Here is a 19,682-nt window from a genome sequence, read left to right on the forward strand (position 1 = left end):
CAACCTAAAAGAAAATGAAAGAGGAAAAAGCCTCCCACACTCCTAGAGTTTGCTGTTTCTTTGTAATGGCACTTGTGGGTGTGGGGAAAAAAGGCAGAGCTGTATTCCCCATTCTCGAGAGTTTCATACTAACTCTGCCTCACCAAGATAAAGAAATACACAAGTTCTACTCAGCACCACGCAGGGGATAGAGGGGGAACCAAGAGCCTCATGCACACGAGCATCTTCTTTTCCCTTTGCAAGCAAGTTATTAAAGTGGGAGCATTTTCAGTTACAAGGGAGTTCCTGGGAACTGCCAATGTAGTTTACTCCCTAGATCATTAAATCCAAAGATATTCCCAAGTACATCTCATGAGATATGAAGTACAACACAAATTTAAGACAGGGAATTGTATTCAAGGTATATTGTCCACTTAAAGTGGGAATTGTATTCAAGGTATATTGTCCACTTAAAAGAAAAAAAAAAAAAAATCAAGAAATTAAACTTAAGTTAAATTTTGACATGTCAGATCTGCTGCATCGCATCTAGAAGCACTTTGCTGAAGGTAGTGCAACAATGCTAATTTGCATCAGCAAAGTATTTGGCTCTTCTCTATTTCACTCCTTTTTTTTTTTTTTTTAAATTTTTTAATTACTTCACTGCTAAATTTGACTGAGTGTGAGCTGTGCAAGGGAATGAGTTCCTCTCATCTTCTGGTTATTGTGTCCTAGGATGCTGCTGAAACACTGGCAACCCAATGCTTATGTCCTAGTAAAGGGGCACTCCTTACCTTGCTGGAATTCAATCAAGTTGTTTTCATCTAGAGATTTCTAAATTTTTAACAACTTAGCTATTTGCTTTAGCTGCCAACAACACAGAGTTGATAGAGGCTACTGGTCAGTAACAGTAGCCCAAAAAATAAGTGGAAGGATGCGTTGGACTGTTCTCTGGGTAGCACAACACAATGATGTAATTCACCTGTCAGAGGGGTGAGCAGAGAGACATCTGTTAGTCCAACAAGCAGTCACCTACTAAAGGGGCTGTGATCCATTCAGAAGTCAGACTTCTGCATTTTCCTACTTTAGGAACAGGGAACCTTGTGGGACAGCTTTTGTGGAAAAGGCCCAATAACACTATACAAGTTAAGCTGTAATTAGGATAAAGGAGGAAGAATACAAGAGCTGATAACTTCCTCTGTTCTTTGATTCCTTCGTTCCGGTGAGAAAGTGTTCACTTTATTTTTGACGTGCCATAGAGAAAATGGTAACGTGATAAACGTCTTGATAGCTAGCATGGGAGGCCAGACAGCAGTACTGAGTGAGATCCTATGCCACAGATATACCTACTGTCAGCTCTGGCAAGGCATTAAAAGGCCTGCATAAAAGCATCACCTGTTACCCCTCCCATTCCTCAGACACTGAGCTATATTGCTGGGTAAGAAACTTAGGACTGTCTCTGCAATTCTTTCATGAAGGTGTGTGTAAGAGTAGTTAGCAATTGCCTCATCCAAAAATCTGTCAGGAAACACACTCATATCTGCACTAAAATTGTAAAACTTGTATACACCAATATGCAACAGATCAAAACTGTATTTACTGAATCACGGTTAGTATTCTGCTAGAGCAACAGAAGAAACATGCCTCTTAAAAAGGCATGAAATATACTGAAGGAGATGAGGAATACAGCATACTAGCTTGATTAGCTTTACATGTGGTATCATTCGAAGAGAAAGCACTCCTCCTCCCTACAGTGGCACAGCAATAGATACTTGAGGAAAGATAAAGCCAAACCACTTCAAATCATCACGTTGATGATTTTCCAGGCCTGTTAATTCTTGCTGTTCTTCAGTAGTGACAGACAGGAATCTCAGACTGATAGGGCAAAAGTTTCTCCTAAGTAGCATGTTCCTATATTCACAACCAAAGTAAACCGCATATAAGCAGGGTTTTTTTTATTTTACTTGCACTCTCTGGATGGCAGAAGAATGCAAGCTGCCAGCTTACCAGTAAGAGGAAGCTTCCACCATGTCAGTATCTGGAAGTTTGGTCTGCTCATATGTGTTGGTATACAATGGCCAATCATCTGATTTTGCTAGAGCACAGCCACAACCACTTACCTTTGCAGACCATCCTCAAAGCAAAACAATGCTTGTCCAAGGGGTGCTATGTTATGTAGGCATAGCCATAGAGAGGAGACTCATTTGCTGTGCATGCTAGGATATCAACAGGTCTCTCGGGGAAGTGTGGGAATGTTGAAATAGTCCTGACATTGTCAACCTAGGTGTTTGGGCTATAGCACCTCCTGCCCCTTGTCCACGCATCAGACTGCCTCTGTTGGACAGAGGGGGAAAAATCTCTAAGCCACAGAGAGGGGGATTTTGTTTGATTGTTTGTGGGTTTGGGTAGTTTTTCGGAAGTACCAAATGTTCATAGGAGTTAAGGCACCTCTAGACCTCTAAAAATCTGGACTGAAGTAGGATTACAAAAGTAAACAACATGTAAGAAGACAGATGCATCCAAGTATCTAAAGCATATTCAAAAGTAGGGCTTGATAATTTTAAAAATAGGATTGTTTGTCCCACATCAAAGACCATCCATTTCCCTGTGCTATCCCAGAGACAGTAAGTGGACAGTAAACTGAATATATGCATTTGGTTGTACAGGTAATAGAATGTTTGTCAGAGCTATTTTGACCTAAGGATTTTCTGAACATCTGTACCATTCACCTAAACTTACAGCACAAGATAGAGAATGAGAAAAAGTAAAAAACAAACCAAAACAAGAATACACACACACAAAATCCTGCTTAGAAAGGGCATGATATATGATTAAAAAAAAAACAAAACCAAAAAGAAACCTTTGCCCTAAGGGTTTGAACCAGTACTTGAGACATGTGGTAGTACCTCAAACCTTTGATTTTCTCCCTATCTATAGAAGAAACTATCAGAGTATTAATATTTTCCTTAATATTGATTACTAACTTAACAGCATCAAACAGGATATATGAGAGTCTCAAAAATGGTTAGCAGTTTTGCCACCGAGAACTTGTTAGTTTGATTGGGCTGGACAGATGGGACTTTCTGCAGACAGGCTCTCCTACTGACTTCTACCTGACTTAGTGTTATTTCAGTTTTTCTATTCTTCTCCCTGTCAAAGCTCTTTTCCTTGGCTGCGATCCAAACTCTAGTGCTAGAAGCAGTAGAGCACTTGGCTCCTCCCACTGCTCTCCTAGACCGAGGCAAGGCCACGAATAACCTTATCCTGTCAAAACAGGTCCTCCAGTCATGCTGTAGTGACAGCCCAAGCCAACAGCTTTTGAAGGCAATGGAAACCTCTCTCTCTAACCATTGCAGGGATTTACACTAGCCCTCGAATCCAAAAGATGATAAGAAAGAAAACTTTGGCACCCTGATTAATTAGCTATACGTTAACAACATGGTGAAGAGCTGACATCATGAAGGCAATTAAAAAAGCTCATTTAGGAAGCTATAGTGCAGAATGGCAGCTGTGTGGATGACTGACAGTGGATACCTCTGTCACTTTACAACGTTCACAGTCTATCAACCGCTGCCTTCATATTGAGTCAGAACCCACGATATGCCCAAGTTCGCTGCGCTTTGAAGCATCCTGTTATTAGAAGATTATTAATAAGCAACAACTCCTTACTCCTACTTCTGTCTAGGCTTTCTTTGGCTCTAAACCATGCTTCCTGGTGGCCAATAAAAGAAACCAGCACTCTTTTAAACTGCTAATTATTTTTGCCTTTTAAGAACAAAATGATATTGAAATGATCAACAGAACGGGTGAATACAAAAGCAGCCAGGCTTTTGTGCTTCAGGTATATGCAATATTAGAATACAATACAGAAGGGCAAGAAGGAATTAACAGGCTCATTTTGGTCCACTCTATCTTTGAGAGGTAACACCCCACACCCCTCCACCTGCCACCCTCCCAGATCATATCATCATCATGACGGCATGCACAACTCTGGAATCAGGGTGCTCATCCCCACCTCTCAGCTGGGAAACAGAAGGGAAAAACCCTTTCACAAGCTTCCTGCAGGTGTAGGTCCCTTGGGGAACTCCTCTGAAAAGAGTCCGGGGCCTACTGCTTTCAAGTTAATTTAACTCAGAGTGATACCAGAAGGAATTAAAAAGCATATCCTCAGTTGTTATGAGCTGAGATGGCTCTTTGTACAAAAGGACACCTATGGCATTACTTCAGCTATGGAGCTGACTCTAGCAGTCAGTGCAGGACTGCATGTGTTCTCACTACAGAGATGGGAATCACCATGATTTCCATGTGCATCTGCGTGCAGCTATCATGCATTCTGGATCAGCAAAGGCAGGCAGATGCAAGCTGCACTGATCCCAGCAAATGAGACCACGGTTTTGGGAAGTGTTATACCTTCTCTTCATTGCTGATGTTCCGGGTGGAAGTTCTCCAAGTGATGGAAGGGATTGGGTCCCCAGATGCCTCACAGGTCAGTGTAATCTGATCCTCCAGCTCCATGGCTGTTTTATTCTCCACATAGGTGATTTTGGGTTTTGCTGAAAAGAAAAAGTAACCTTTATTCAGTTGGTGCTCAGAATGAAGCTTGTCTGTCAACAGCAATGTTTGAAACAAGCAACGCTGGGGAAAAAAGTCTTTTGAATTAGCGCAAGTTTACTGTCATATGCGAAGGGAGCGGAGAGACACTTGAGAAGAGGGTACCTCTTTACAGAACAAGACGACCTCTTCTACACATGCTTACAGCTGAAGCTCGTAAGAGAGGACTAGAAGAGGGTATATCTGAAGTAGAACCCATTTAACAGTGTACAAGCGATCAGTCCTTGGGATTATCAGCTAAGTCTTCCACCTTGCTGTCTACTTTCTCTGCCCCAAACCAGCCTTGTGATAAGCAGCTTTGCCAAGTGGCTGCAGAGAGGTGGGACAGGGAGAATTATACTCCTTAACACTCCCAGATGCATGGAAGGTAGGAAAGATGCTGATTCATTCCTGCAAGCTTGAGGTCATTCACACAGTGGTGGGGTGAAGTTCACCCCCCTGTCCAGGTTACAGCAAGTCCCACTGAAGTACTAAAGCCATTTTAATAGCAGCTTTGGTTGGATTAGGATTCAGCCCTCTGGGCCTGGCAGACATTTCAACTAGCATGTGAACCTCACACCACGGTACAGGACTGAATTTCTTTTAGCAGATACGAAGCAGAATGGAGTTGGCATCTGCTTCAGACAGTTACACAGAATCTGTTTTGCCTAGCCTGATGACAGAGTTGCACAGTGTTACTTGGGAAAGAAGCAGCTCTGGATAAGCCACATCAGGCATTAACTGCAATAAGTAGGTTACTTCCAGCTTGTGCTAGCAAGCTACCAATAGCCAACTGATTAGAAAGGATGGGGGTAGGGTGTGTGTGTGTCTGGGTGGGTGTTAAGAGCATGTTTACCAAAGACTTTGAGATGAATGGTGGCATCCTGCTCGCCAGCCTTGTTCTCAGCGATGCAGATGTATTCTGCTTCGTCACTCTTATCCACCTTCTTGATGATGAGCTCAGACCCATCGTAGTTAAAACTGTATTTCTCTTCATCATCAGCCTGATCTATTGGCTCTCCGTCCCTGCAGGGCACAAAGCATACCAGCTGTGTTGGAGGGGAAAAGCAATCAAAGGCTATTTGTTTTAGGCTTGTTGTTAATGCTAGAACTGTGTTACTACACTGAAATACCTCAGATTGAGAGGAACCTCCATCTTTTCCTTTCTCTATGGCCTACAAAGCTTACATTTTGATCTATTCCTAATCCCTCCTGCCTTAGGGCTCTTGGCAGATGAACCTTTCACCTCCTGACACACATCATAGTCTCTATGAAAGAGCTATAAACATCACTGAAGGTGGATTCTGTCCTTGCATATCAAGGTGTAATTCCAAGTTGCCATCAGCTTCTTCAACATTACAACTTGCCCTCATAACTTTCACCAAAGGATACATAATTTCTTGAACAGTAGACCTGAAGTCTGTATCATTGCCTGACAGTGAAATTTAGATCTGATCCAATGAAGAGAAAGACTTTAGATGTAGATCTAAAGTTACAGCATCCACTTCTGCCTAAGTTTCCCCACCAGTGCAACAGATGAAAATAAACTGACCCACGGGACAGGTCTCGTCAGTATAAAGCTTCATCTCTATTTGCAGCTTGACAAAGGATGCAACGGGACAGTGAAAAATTGCTATTTTTACTGTTATTCTTGTTTTTCCAGGAAGGTGTATTGGTTTTGGCTGAGATAGAGTTAGTGTTCTTCATAGTAGCTCATGTGGTGCTATGTTTTGGTTTTGTGACCAAAACAGGATTGATAACACAATTATGTTCTAGGTATTGCTGAATAGCATACACACTATGTCAAAGGGTTTTCTGTTTTCCACACTGCTCTGCCAGTGAGTAGACTGAGGGTGCGCAAGAAGCTGGGAGGGGATACAGCTGGGACAGCTGACCCTGGAAAACACCTGCCTGCCAGTGGGAAGTAGTAAATTAATTCCTTATTTGCTTTGCTTGCATACATAGCTTTTGCTTTATGTATTAAACTGTCTTTATCTCAACCAAGGAGTTTTTGGATTTTACCCTTCCAATTCTCTTCCTCATCCCACTCAGGAGGCGTGCATTGAGTGGCTGTGTGGAACTTAGCTGCCTGCCAGGGTTAACCCACAACAGAAGCTAACTGCAATTCTGTTATGAGGCCATTCTTTTTCCTGCGAGAAAAATTAATTAATCTTATTCCAGTTAAAATGTTGCTTTCCCTCCAGCCTGGTTTTCCAGGCCTTGGTGAAAACATCCATGCTCACACACAATCAGGACATTGCACACAGCATCTTACTTTGTCCACGTCATAGTTGGCTCAGGAAAGCCATCAGCATCACATGCTAAGGTGACAGACTGGCTGAAGTTGGCAGTGGCATTCATAGTGCTCTGCCTGGCGCGCACAGAAGGAGGTACTAGAAGAGAAGAAATCCACATTCAAGTTAGAAAGGACAGAAGATGTGAGCAAGAGTGAGCCCTGGAAGGCTCACTGTAAATCTCCGCAATGCACACAGATGTCACTAGTAATTCAAACCCATATGCCATCACCTGCCGGTTCTAATCAACAGGTTTGATGAATGGGCTCTCCAAAGCAATCAGCACAGGGAAGGAAGGCCAGGGGGTGGGGAGACATACAGAAAATCAGTATTGTAGACAAAACCACTCGTGGGTCCCAACAAGATCAATACCTCACTCTAACCATGAGACATTTAAGGTTTCTCTTGTCACAATAATTTTTCCTGTAAACATCTGGCAAACACTCAGTCAATTTCCTGGACATTTTTATTTGACACAGCAGAGAAAGATTAGTAAACTGATGGTAAGTCGTGAGTGTGAATCTAAAGTAACACTTCCATCGGCAGACTGGAGTACGGGTGCTACATACCCTGACCCCATACTAGCCTTACTCTAAGCTGCTCACCATTTACGATGACCTGAATATCTTTGAAGTTGATCTCCCCACGAGCCAAGATCCGGCCCTCACAGCGGTACGTCCCTTCATCCGTTTTCTTGATTCCCCGTATCTGCAGGTAGTTGTTGGACAGGACTATAAATCGAACTAGGAAAGACAAAAGGAAGGTTCATCCAAGGATCCTCAGGAAAACACACTGCAGGTAACAGGTTCTTCTCCTCTCCTTGCCCCTTCTGGGTTGAGACAAGTCTTAATGTAATAAAATTTTTCCTTCCCATCATTTAATGGAGATGCTGCTGTAACTGGATCTGACATTGCCAAGAAATAAAACAGATGTGGGTAGCAGGCAAACTGCTCTGGTATTTTATACCGTAAGTACACACAGAAAGATAAACAGATAAATATACACACCTGAACACATTTACATTTAATTAGTATCAGACAACAAGCAGTTTGAAACTTGCCTCTCTTGCCCCAGGGTGGCAGAGTTCAAGTCTTACTACAATCTCCTTGTGCCTGCAACAAGCAGATGCATGAAACACATCTGAGGCACAAATGCTCAACTGAAGTCAGGGCTCTGGAGCCCCCTCTGCCAGTAAAATGCCCCTTCTGGACATGAATCTGCAGCATTTTGAAAGAAAGCGAAAGGTTCTTGCAAGGAGCTTTTAGCCCCTTTTCCTTAGGGTGAACAGAGAGTGTCACAATATGCAGCTTTTCTGTCTGATGACATTTCTTTTATCTGAAATTTTTTTCTAGCATTCCTTGGCTTATTCCAGTGTCAAGGCCTGATGTCCATTTCTGTGGCAACATTATTGTCCTGCCATTGCCAAACCACAGCACCTTGAATAACTAAATTCACATCCTAAGACCTAGTGTTAGGTACAAATTGCTTCTATCTTCCCTTGTGACCACCACCATTTTCTTCTCCTGAACCCCTTTTATGAGCCTGATTTGAGCCCTGATGGGAGATGGACACTTGACCCCCGAATAGACAAGCACCAAGACACTTCTTGTGCCTTACCATCTTTTTTTAGGATAACATCCCTGCCTTTGTGCTTCCAGATGATGGTAGGAGGCAGTGAGCTGACCACATCACACACAATCACAGCATCGTCCCCTTCCTTGAATTCCTGAGGAGTGGGAGCATTCTTGAACATCAGCTTTTCTAAAAACAATGGAAGCAGAAAGTCACTGCAGCTTTCTCGGCTCACCTCAAGCTGTGCTCCTGACTCAAGCCTGAGGAAAGCAAAAGAAACCCCAGAGGACATGTCCTCTAGAAATCTTCATGTTCCTGAGGGGAGGATAAAGGTGTGCCTGACTCAGTGCACTGCAACACAGGAACCCCATTTTCCAGCCCTGCCTCCCAAGCATATCTGTGGGCCAAATCAATACTGTACCTAGCTCACTGATTTGTCTGCACTGCAAAGAGAAAATGAGAACTTGGAACTGCTCAGCTTCCTGGCGGGAAGGGGAGGAGCTGCTGTCATGGCTCTGCTGGACAACATGCTGATAGCTTATTATAACCTTTTGGAACGTGATCCTCTTTAGCGAAGACTAGTCTTATCTCATAGCATGTCCATCATCCACAACAGCTTCTCTTTCTGCTTACTCCTCCCAGACATTTATGATGCACTATAATCTTCTCCTTCTACCCCTTGTTCTCCTGTCTTTCAGGAGAATTTAAGCCATAGATATGCTGGTAATGCATTGACAGGCCACAGTCCTAGTTCCCATTTTCCCCTCAAAACCAAGTAAGGAGAAGGCCGCATCTTCTTAACATCCCCTTTCTTTTCACCCTCTTTCTTTGCTTTTAAAAACAGCCTTTTCTAGGAAGGTAAAATAGTTGCCTCCCTAATCTTGTCTCATATATGTGCAATGTAGACCAGAAAAAAAAAAAAGACTCGGAGCCGCTCTCTTACGGAAAATTTTCACATTGACGGTGGCCTCGGAGTCTCCCTCCTCCACGCTACTGACAACACATTTATAGATGCCAGCATCATCAATGTTGGCGTTGTAGATGGTGAGGGTGGAGGAGAAGTCATCATTTCGCACCACTGAGATGCGCTGTTGGTTCGGCGTCAGCTTCTCACCATTAGGGGAAAACCAGGAAATGTCTTTGTATTTGGCCTCCCCTGCCACTAGGGACAATAAAAGAAAACAGAGCAAATTGAAATGAGTTCCCAACAAATTTGCACAGAAGGAGTTAAATACAACCAGTAGCACTATGCAGAAGACTGACCCAGGGGAAGGGCTTCTGGTACCTGAGAAGCAAGCAAAGAAAATTCTCTCTCACAGCACTGTGAATGGTCAGCTGCTGTCCTGCAAAAACGATATTAGGTTGGTTTTATAATCTAAAGGGGTACACTCATTTTAGCCCAGAATGGCATTCTATGCATCCTGGGATCCTATGTCCCAGTCCCTCCACTACACAGATCAGCCTGAGAAATGAAAATCTCTTCCTGGTTCATCTCCTTCATGTTTTCAATAAACACCCACATTTGCAGGCTGGGCTGCTTTGCACACCAAAATGGTGACATTGCTGTAGCAGCAGTTCTGGCATCATTCAATTTAAACCTCCTGCTGCACCCAGTGTAAATCAGAACTGTGATTAAGTGGATCCAAGCTGTCTCTTTCTTGCAGCTCACATCTCGGCATCCCTCAGTGTGGCTTTGTTATCTGGGACAAACTCCTGTTATTGGAGGGGTTTTAATTGACCCCACAGTTTTGTGAATGCAAATATCATCACAACAGCACTTGCTCAGAGTATACTTTCATTTTTAAAGCACTGGCATTAACAAATTACTCTGCAGTTAAGCACTCCTGGATCAGACGACCTCATTACTTGTCCCAGTCACTATGTTCCTGAGCAAGTGTGGTCCTCTGGTATTTTGCTCCCAGAGCTCACTATAGCACCTATTTGCTCTGTGTCATGCTTCAGGATGCTATTCATGTCAGTGCTCCAACATACTAATTCCTCCCATTAGAAAGCATGCCAGCTGCTTTCAGGAGAACCTCTGAAGAGGGCACGTGAATACTAATTGGGAAAATGCCATAAAATTGTAGGACCCGCTTTGGGCTTCATGGATTGTGTTAGTGTTGCACCACATTGTGCAGGAGAACAGGCTGGGGCAGTTGGTGGCCTCAACAAACAGTAAATTGTGTCACAAGAAATGCAGGTTTTCAGTAGCATTAAAATCCTTAGTTTCAGAGGTAAAAACTCTCAAGTCACCTAGCACTCCTACTACTGCTGTTAGCAGCTGATTAGAGAAATAATTTGGGAAAACAACAGGCTTAATTCTAAATTAAAAGATCAAAGAGCTGTAGAACAACACAAGGTGCCATTGTTGTGGCTATTGCTCAAGCTTAGAGACAACACTTCAGTACCTGTTTTTTCATTTTAAAATCTGTTTGCCAGAGCTGCTTTCTGTTGCCAGCTCTCAAGGGAGAATGCATTTACTATTTCCAGTAAACAGCATGTGTTGCCTTTGCTACTCAGTCTTACAAACCATAAGAAAACCATGAGAAAGAGCAAGAGATCTTGCAGCTAGACCTCGCACTGGAGCTTTTATCCCAGAGTTAACACATTGATTGACCAAACCCAGATGGAGAAAACTGATGCCATAAGCCATCACTCACCTTGACATAAGAAGAACTTCGATTCTCCAACGCTGATCTCCCCCTGGCTTGGAACAATGTCCACTTGTAGAGAGGCTGGAAAAGAAGTGAGCACACAGAAGATGGTTAGACAATAAGAGTGGTCTACAGGAAAAAGCTTTGCCAGCCTTCCAATCCCTGTGGCTCCCTTACTCATCCAATGGAAGAGCACAGGGTGGAGCACTGTTGGCTTCATAAGTGTTGCTCTTTATCAGTATTTATCTGAATGTATAGTGCCATGGACCCCTGAGGACCCAAAAGAAATTGCTAACATTCAGAATTGCTTCCAGTCCTTTATAAAATCACACAGAATGATACAGAAAGGGCTGATTTATGCTCAAATCTCTACCATTCTGCAATACTAGGGAGCGTGCTTGGTGTGCACACCAGGACATCAAGCAGCCTGTAAGGACTCCTCTGAATTGCAACTGGCTCAAAGGCCTATTCTGGCAGCAAACGCATATTATCTTTGCTTTGGAGACTTCTTGTTGCTCTATATGGTACCATATTCATACAAGTCCCAGTGACCAACCATCACAAATGTTGAGTGGGAGTCAGTGGCATACTCCAGATCCTTGATCTCCTACTCTGATCTTCCAGTCAGAGACCTAGTCCAAACAGCCAGCAAATTGTAGATGTTTACAGCAGACAGAGCGTACCTGCATTAGGAAGGAAATTTCCCTCCAGTATAATATACTGACAAGGACTACTGACAGTTTGTGATTTCTGTCTTCACAGTACTGGCTGAGACTTGCTTCCAAGTTCATCCAGGCATGTTTCACCTAACTCCCTCCTAGCACAGGGATGAAAATATTAGTAATACTTAGGTGTCTTCCACTGCCTTCTCATTGAATATAATCAGTGCTTTAGCTTTTATTTTAGCATTTTTACTGAAGGTGTTTGGGCAGCAGAGATGGAACATCTGTTCCATAAACCTGAGTGAAGCATTTATGACATGCTTCTCTGAAATTGAATAAAAAAACCAAAACAAAAAACCAAAAAACCCAAGTAAAAGATATTGTACCTTCTGTGTTTCCTACAACTGAATCCAGCACAGCCTCAAAGGGATCATTTAAAAATAATCCAAGTTAGATGATAATCCACAGAGAATATTTGAGGATACTGTTGCTGCAAGAAATCAAAATGATTCTCACACGTTTTCAATCTCCCTTTAGACATCCTTCTTTAACTCACGTGTCTTGTCTGAGGGTACTCTCTCAATGTCTTTGTACTTTTCAGTGAAGTACACGTTGCCCTTCTAGCTCCTGCATTCAGCCTGTTTTATTTCTGGGTAAACTAATTTCTCTCAACTATACTACTTTAATATAATTCAATTCACAACAGAACTGCAAGTACAAAGAGACAAATATAATTAAAGGCTAAAGGCTCATTAGACTCAGTGCAGCAAGGACTAAATAGACTACTATCCTGGCTTTGGCTGGGACAGAGTTAATTTTCTTCCTAGTAGCTGGTATAGTGCTGTGTTTTGGATTTAGTACCAGAAGAATATTGATAACTCACTGATGGTTTAGTTGTTGCTAAGTAGTGCTTAGACTAGTCAGGGACTTTGCAGCTTCTCCTGCTCTGCCGGGGGCACAAGGAGCTGGGAGGGGGCACAGCCAGGACAGCCCACCCCAACTGGCCCCAGGGCTATTCCAGACCACAGGGCATCATGCCCAGTATAGACACTGGGGGAAGAAGGAGGAAGTGGGGAACGTTCGGAGCAATAGCATTTGTCTTACCAAGTCACCATTGCACGTGATGGAGCCCTGCTGTTCTGGAGATGGCTGAACACCTGCCTGCCGATGGGAAATAGTGAATGAATTCCTTCTTTTGCTTTGCTTGTGTGTGCGGCTTTTGCTTTCTCTATTAAACTGTCTTTATCTCAACCCACGAGTTTTCTCACTTTTACCCTCCCAATTCTCTCCCCCATCCTACTGTGGGGGAGTGAGCAAGTGGCTGGGTGGGGCTGAGTTGCCAACCGGGGTTAAACCAAAACACCTCCTTCTATAGGGTCTTTTTTTGTTGTTGTTTTTCTACAACTCTTTCCAACATCTGAATTTTACGTTTGGAATCATATTCTGGGGGGCTCTTCCTGGGAAGATCTCTGCTGTATGGAATGAGTGCAAAGGTACTACAGAGAGATCCTAAATGTCTCCAAATCCAGACCTCCGAGTTCCTCCAGACCAGATTTCTGCTTTAGAGTGCGATCTAAAGCATTTATCCTTCTGCATTACAATGGAACTAGATTTGAGCATAGATAATATTACAAACTCAATTATAATGTCTTTGGGCAGCAGCTGCAGCAATGTGCAGTGATGCAAATACTCCAGAATGACATTACAGTAGTTTCCAATATGAACACTGCAGAAGCTGGGGGCATCAGCAAAAGACAAGCACAATTTAATAATGGGACCTTTTTACAGTGTTTTCAAATTATCAATTAAACTGTCTTCTATGATCTTGTCTTCAGCATTTAAGCAATAGCTCCTGTTTAGAAATTAAATTTACGAAACCAAGAATCCTTAGTCTCACCCAACTGAGAACAATTTATTAAGGAACACTTAGAGCTCCTGGGTGAACAGTTAAATGTTTGTTAAGGTTTAGAGGCTCTGATAATTGCTGTTGTAAAAGCCTTCTCACCTTCACTCAGAAAATAAAAAAGGCTAACATTGACAATAGAATTCCAAAGTTCAGATTTTAAATCTGTATTCAGATACATAAATTGTAAGTTGGGCTTTCAAGAATAACCAACATCTCTAGGCAGCTCTCTAAGAAGTAGGGCAGCTTTCCTACCTCAATACCCAAGCACAGCTTAGTAGCCTGTATTTGGAGTCCCACTACTGAAAAAAAACCATTTTTTTTTCCTTATTTATTTACAAAAGTGAAACTGATAAGCATTTAATGGATGAAGAAGGGGCATACCATTTTGGAAGTGTCATCAGAAACCAAAAGCAAAAAGTCAGAGATGCTGAATTTATTAAAACAATCCTGGTTTAGTACAGTAAGGGGAGAATCAACTATCACAGCAAAACAAGTTAGACAGCCAAGATGAAAGCTAACCAGATTTCTGGCCTGTGTATATAGTCCAGCATGAGTACTTATTTTCTGATTTGAATTACATTGGCACCAAACACGTGAGAAAGGAAAGCCTCCCTGTTTTCATATTCATTTACAATCAGCCTTCCAAAAATGTATATTCAAGCATACCCAGTGCCCTTTTCCCCCAGCAACATCACTGCGTTCTTCATAGCATAAATTATGATCCATTAGGCAGAAAATGTAATTGGATTCTGGCTTTCCTCCAGCTATAGCTTAATGCTGCAGCAGCTCTGTGGCCTAGCAAGTCCAGGTCAAGTATGAATTTCAAGAAGCCAAAATGAATAGGTTTTATTTTGAAATAGTAGCCACTAGCTTGCAGAAAACAATCATCTTAATCAAGCTATTCCTCTACCCCATGTAGCCAGAGCACATCTCAGCAGCTTTACTGCAAAGCTTTGTCTGTCACCATCCCTGTTTTGATGCTGTAGTGCATGAAAACCCTTCTCCCAGAGCAGCTAATTTTACCTCCAGACCACAGAGGTATTAGTTTTTAGCTGCCAAGCACACCTGGGTTTTTAAGAAACATGCACTGCTTCAGAAATGAAACCCTGTTTGTATGTGCCAATGGCAACATTCCTTACAGTACTTGGGAAACAGACATAGGGACTGTGGGGGTTAGACATTAAGTATATAGCTATAACATAGAAGGAGCGCTACCTGCCATCGTTAAAAAAGGACATAAGTAGTAGGATTTTCTGATAGGTTGTCTGAGCCCATTTCTTTAGCCAACAGCTATTCTGACACAGCATTTCTCTTCATAAGTAAACTGGAAGCAATTAATCAGAGCCAGTAGAGCTCCACAAAGGATAATAATAGTGCAAGGTCCATGCCACTTTTCTAGTTTTACTCTCACCAGATTTTAGCAGGCTAGACTGATAAATGCTAGTATTCCATCTCAAAAGACTAGGATATAGCAGTAAACAGAAACAACGCAGCCAAGATTCAATTGAAAGCAGAGCTTGCGAGTACTGTGTGTTCTAGTTCTGGCTAACATTTGCATGTGTGGCTGTATGTTTTGCCAACCCAGAGGCTTTCAGAAGGAGGGGACATAGAAGTATCCCTTGATCTCTTGAGTAATAGCAAGAGGCTTATTACAGCCCTTCTTGGCCTGTCCAAGACACTCTTCTGCACGCTTGCACTTCTTGTCACTAGGAACTCAATGAAGTTGTGATTGAATTCCCCCACAGCACTGCCTTAGAAAACCAGACCAGCCCAAGGAAGGGCATTTAGACTAGCCATCAACTTACTTCCTATTCAGCCACCGCTAGCAAATAGCGGGGTGCTGGTAAAACAGCTTTGAGCTAATTGAGATCCAACATAAATCCATACCTCTTTTTCTTCTTTCTTTGCCACACTACACTATATAAATATACCAATGGACCGCCTCTACACTTTTGAGAGTTGCTGCACGCTGGGAAGGCAGTGACAAAGGCTGGGGTTATTAATACCCTTCATTCTATTCTCAGGTGCTTTCTGTTACAGCTAGAAATGAGAAAAAGGGCTCTGTGTAAAGCATTGAACTTTTCATCACCCCAGAATTCAGCATCTGTGCTTGACCTTACATCTTTTTTATGCATGTCAATGCCACACTAGATGCAAAGAATAAAAGGAAATCACACAACCAGGAGACATTCTACTGTAAATATAGCCAAAAGGGCCAGGCAAGAGATCTGAGCCCAGGCAACAACATCCATCTCTCAACATTTTCCCTTATTTTTTTCTGAGGGCTCAACTCCTTCTGTGCATTTAAGTGATGGGCAGATTTTCAAGAGGATGAAACCCAGAAACCACCCTTGGGACACAGGAAGGCAGAACTTTTTGGAGTCTTAGAAACAAGAGAAGGAAGGACATCTGCGGTTATGCCTCATTCTGTCAGTGCTCCCTCTGCTCCACCAGCTGCAAGGTTATCATTAAATCTCCTAATTACTGGCCTAATAGAATTTCTGGAAAGGTTATGCAGAGGGGCAGCAATTCCTTCACCAATAGTCCCCCTGGATGTCAGCACAGTCCCTTCAACCATGACATAAGGGAGTCAGAGAGGAAACCTCCTGATATTATTACTAACACTGGAAATGCACTTTTCAAACCTAGTAATTACCATGACACAGAAACTGTGACCTCGTGAATAGTAAGAAGCAGAGAGCCAGTATTAACAAATCTACTGCACACTACTCTTCAGTTTCTTTAATCTAATACCAAGAACAAGATGCTGAAGTACCCTGTGAGAGGACTAGGTAAGTCAGATGCACACTGTGTGTCTTGTGACTTTTCTTGAAGTAGACTGCTGAAACATATAGCATTGTGTCTGCATCACTGGCAGCTTAAGGCCTAGTTAATACCTTTTACAAGAAAATACTAAACTGAGAAATCCTTTCACTGATGGACATTTCCTGCTAACCAGACTTCACGAGCTGACTTGAGCAGGTTACATCACACAAACCTCTGATACAGGCAGAACAGCGGTGTGATTGCTGCCTCCATACTAAACACAAGAACTTCATTATTACCTTGTTCATCCACTAGCAATCTGTATGCATCATTACATACTCTTTCATCAGATTTAAAACATTATCACTGTGCAGCATACAAAATAACAGGGATGCCCCTCAAGCACATCTTTTCAAAGGGCTCAACAACATACAGCATTCTGTTCACACAGTCTGAAGAAAACCAACAGAACTCAGCCATCTACTGCACATTAGGAAATGGGACTGATTTAGAAGGTGCACGTAGGTACTGGCAGATGACATGCTACAAGCTCTTATCTCAGTAGTACTTTACTGACATATGCATGGTTCTGGGTCTCTATCATACTGCTGGGACAACCTGTGTATTTCTATTTTAAGATGCTCTCCCCGGTTTCATCTCTCCTCTAGCATTCATTTACTTCCCCCAGAGGACAAGCTGTAAAAACAAACAAACAAAAGGCCTCCCCTCAAATGCTTATTCTGAGAGACACAGATGACATACATGAATCCACACCCTTTACACTTGATTTACCTTACCCCAGAAAAACTGCATAAGGCCAGTGTCATTCAACAAACTGCTGCTGTCAGAAACACTGATCTGGTCTTCTAAAATGTCAGTGTCTTGTTGAATGCTGCTATTGAAGAGTGACAAGGTGCCAGTCACTGGCAGGCGGTGCTATAGTAGTAAGCTGGTTTGGGAAATAGTGCAGAATATCAGTAACAGTGCTAGGCTGGCCCTAGAACGGCAGATTGAAGTTACTATAGCATGCTCTACTTTTGAGGGTACCCGCTGCTCTTGTCTGTTCTGCTCATTTAGTGTCCTGTACAGAAGGTAAAAGTACAGAGCTTCCATCCAAGCAAGGACTACTTCCTCTTCAATTCTTTTGACCCAACAGAGACACTCCACAGAGTTTATATTCTCTACATACCTGTATTAGACATATCTGAAAACATACAGGCACAGCTCTAAATGTACACACTGATACTATGCGAGTGTTCTGCACTAACACAAAGCTACACTTAGATCCTACTGTCAAGCTGACAGAAATGGGGCAACCTTAGCAGCAGGCAGCTTCCAAAATGGTATCCAATACTTTCATTACCCTCTAAACATAGAGGGCTGGGCATAGCAGATTTCCTATGGCAACCCATCCATCCTGTCAAGAGCACTCTTGCAGGACCTTACAGAATTATCTGTGCATTTGTCTCAACCTCTTTGTAATTTAGGATGTTAAGGTCACAAAATATCTTCACAGGCATCATAATTATTCTTCTCCAAGTTGCTCTGTCAATGCTTGCTACATTTGCAATTCCATAAACTCCATCTTTATTCAAAGGCACAGGGCACATATTGAGAAGTTCCCTAATTTGCAATGACACAGCAGTGCTGAAGCACAACAGGGCTTCCTTTCATAGAACCATAGAATCATTTAGGTTGGAAAAGACCTTTCAAACACAAGTAGCTCTTACAGGAGAGAGTATCTGTCTACCCACCTAGAAGAAACATGTTGCTGAAAAGATTCACGTTTCTTTAGTCAAGACAGGACAGAATTCTCATACATGGTAAGAGGCCTCATGATGTGAAGCATATGGCTAAGAATAAAGATACATAACTATACAGATCATAAAAGTAAAAGCAACCGAACTATTCAAAATAGGTAACACCGAGCCAGAGGGGCACATAGAATGGCTTTATTCTGGGAGAATGCATGATCCTGCAGTTATGGCACTAGCCTAGCCTTTCAAGATTTATCTTGGACACCTCGTCCTTCCATTGACTCCCTGTGTGGCTCTGGACAAGTCACTTTCAATCAATGACTACTACCAGCTATGGTAAACGATAGAAATATTTTCTCCATGTCAGAAAGGCAACAGGAAAGCATGGAAGACTAATGTGCTCAGAGCACAGCAATAAGGTGAATCAGAATCAGACCTGGCTCAAACTCTGGTTTTGTTTATGAAACAAAAATGGAAGGAGAAGCGTATCTGACACATTCAAGGCTGTTGGCCCACTATTCAAGTAGTCTCCAGCACTGCTGCATCTAAGCTCTAAGAATATCAATATAATATATGATTCCCTGAAACAGACTGCCATGCCCATGTGTAATGTACACATCACATCTCATGCTATCTGCTTTTCCTATATTAGCCATCTCTAGGAAAGGTCACACCCCTATGCTTTGCTAAATACACTCAAATACAGCCAGTGCTTTCCAGGTCACCAAGAATTACTTGCTGACCACAGCATCCTTAGAAAACAGCTCTTATAAATCAGAGAGGCATATAAGAAGTGGCAGGTAAGACAGAAATACGCACTGCAATCTCCAAATTATCCATCTGGCCAAAAGAATGATTAGGTCTTAAGGTTGAGGACATAAGAGAAGCTTCCTCCTCTTCTTAATTGCTCAAGACCTCAAGTGGCACAAATAATCCTCTTAACATCCAGAACCTGAAAAATTACTTGCCTACCTTCTTCACAGCTGCTATTGGCTGCTCTGAACTTCTGCAAAACAAGACCAAAGTAAGCACATCCATTGCCTGCCCTTTATCATTTCATCAGAAAACCAGACACTGCAATCAGTAGCTGCTATTATGTACCTCACTGCCCACATGCATTTTTGTGCATCAGACATTTACACTGTCCCTATGTTTCAGTGTCATTCTGCACCACAGTAGATGAACTAAAGCCAGTACAATCTTCAGGTCTTTTCTCTTGTCTGCAGATACCCAACTGCTTAACAGTACAGACATGACTTTGCTCTCAACATAACAGTTGGATAGGTTCCGAAATGTCTTTCTCTTCTACTTCTTAAGAGTTTCTCAGCATCCTGACAAATGTCAGCTGGAAACAGGTTGTCAGGTAATATTTCAAATAATAATATTGTTTTTCCTCCAAGTCTTACCCTACCAGTGAACTCAGTGTCAGTAAAAAACCACTAGGCTCAGCACGTAACCTGCAGTAGAAATACAAAAGATATCAGCATTGCAACCTTTCAGGGCAA

The 19,682-nt window shown here is 42.4% G+C and overlaps 1 protein-coding gene across 1 annotated transcript in view; it reads right to left on the reverse strand.

Annotated features, from left to right (window-relative positions):
- NCAM1 (neural cell adhesion molecule 1) overlaps nt 1-19,682 on the reverse strand; it is a 137,259-nt gene that overhangs the window by 48,691 nt on the left and 68,886 nt on the right. Inside the window, 7 exon segments of the mRNA XM_035893926.1 lie at nt 4,387-4,529; nt 5,423-5,592; nt 6,842-6,959; nt 7,466-7,603; nt 8,478-8,621; nt 9,376-9,594; nt 11,093-11,167. Of these exon segments, the coding sequence (XP_035749819.1) occupies nt 4,387-4,529; nt 5,423-5,592; nt 6,842-6,959; nt 7,466-7,603; nt 8,478-8,621; nt 9,376-9,594; nt 11,093-11,167 (1,007 nt within the window).

This window comes from Egretta garzetta, unplaced genomic scaffold, assembly GCF_000687185.1.
Source record: "Egretta garzetta isolate BGI_Z169 unplaced genomic scaffold, ASM68718v1 scaffold365, whole genome shotgun sequence".
NCBI classification, from domain to species: domain Eukaryota; kingdom Metazoa; phylum Chordata; class Aves; order Pelecaniformes; family Ardeidae; genus Egretta; species Egretta garzetta.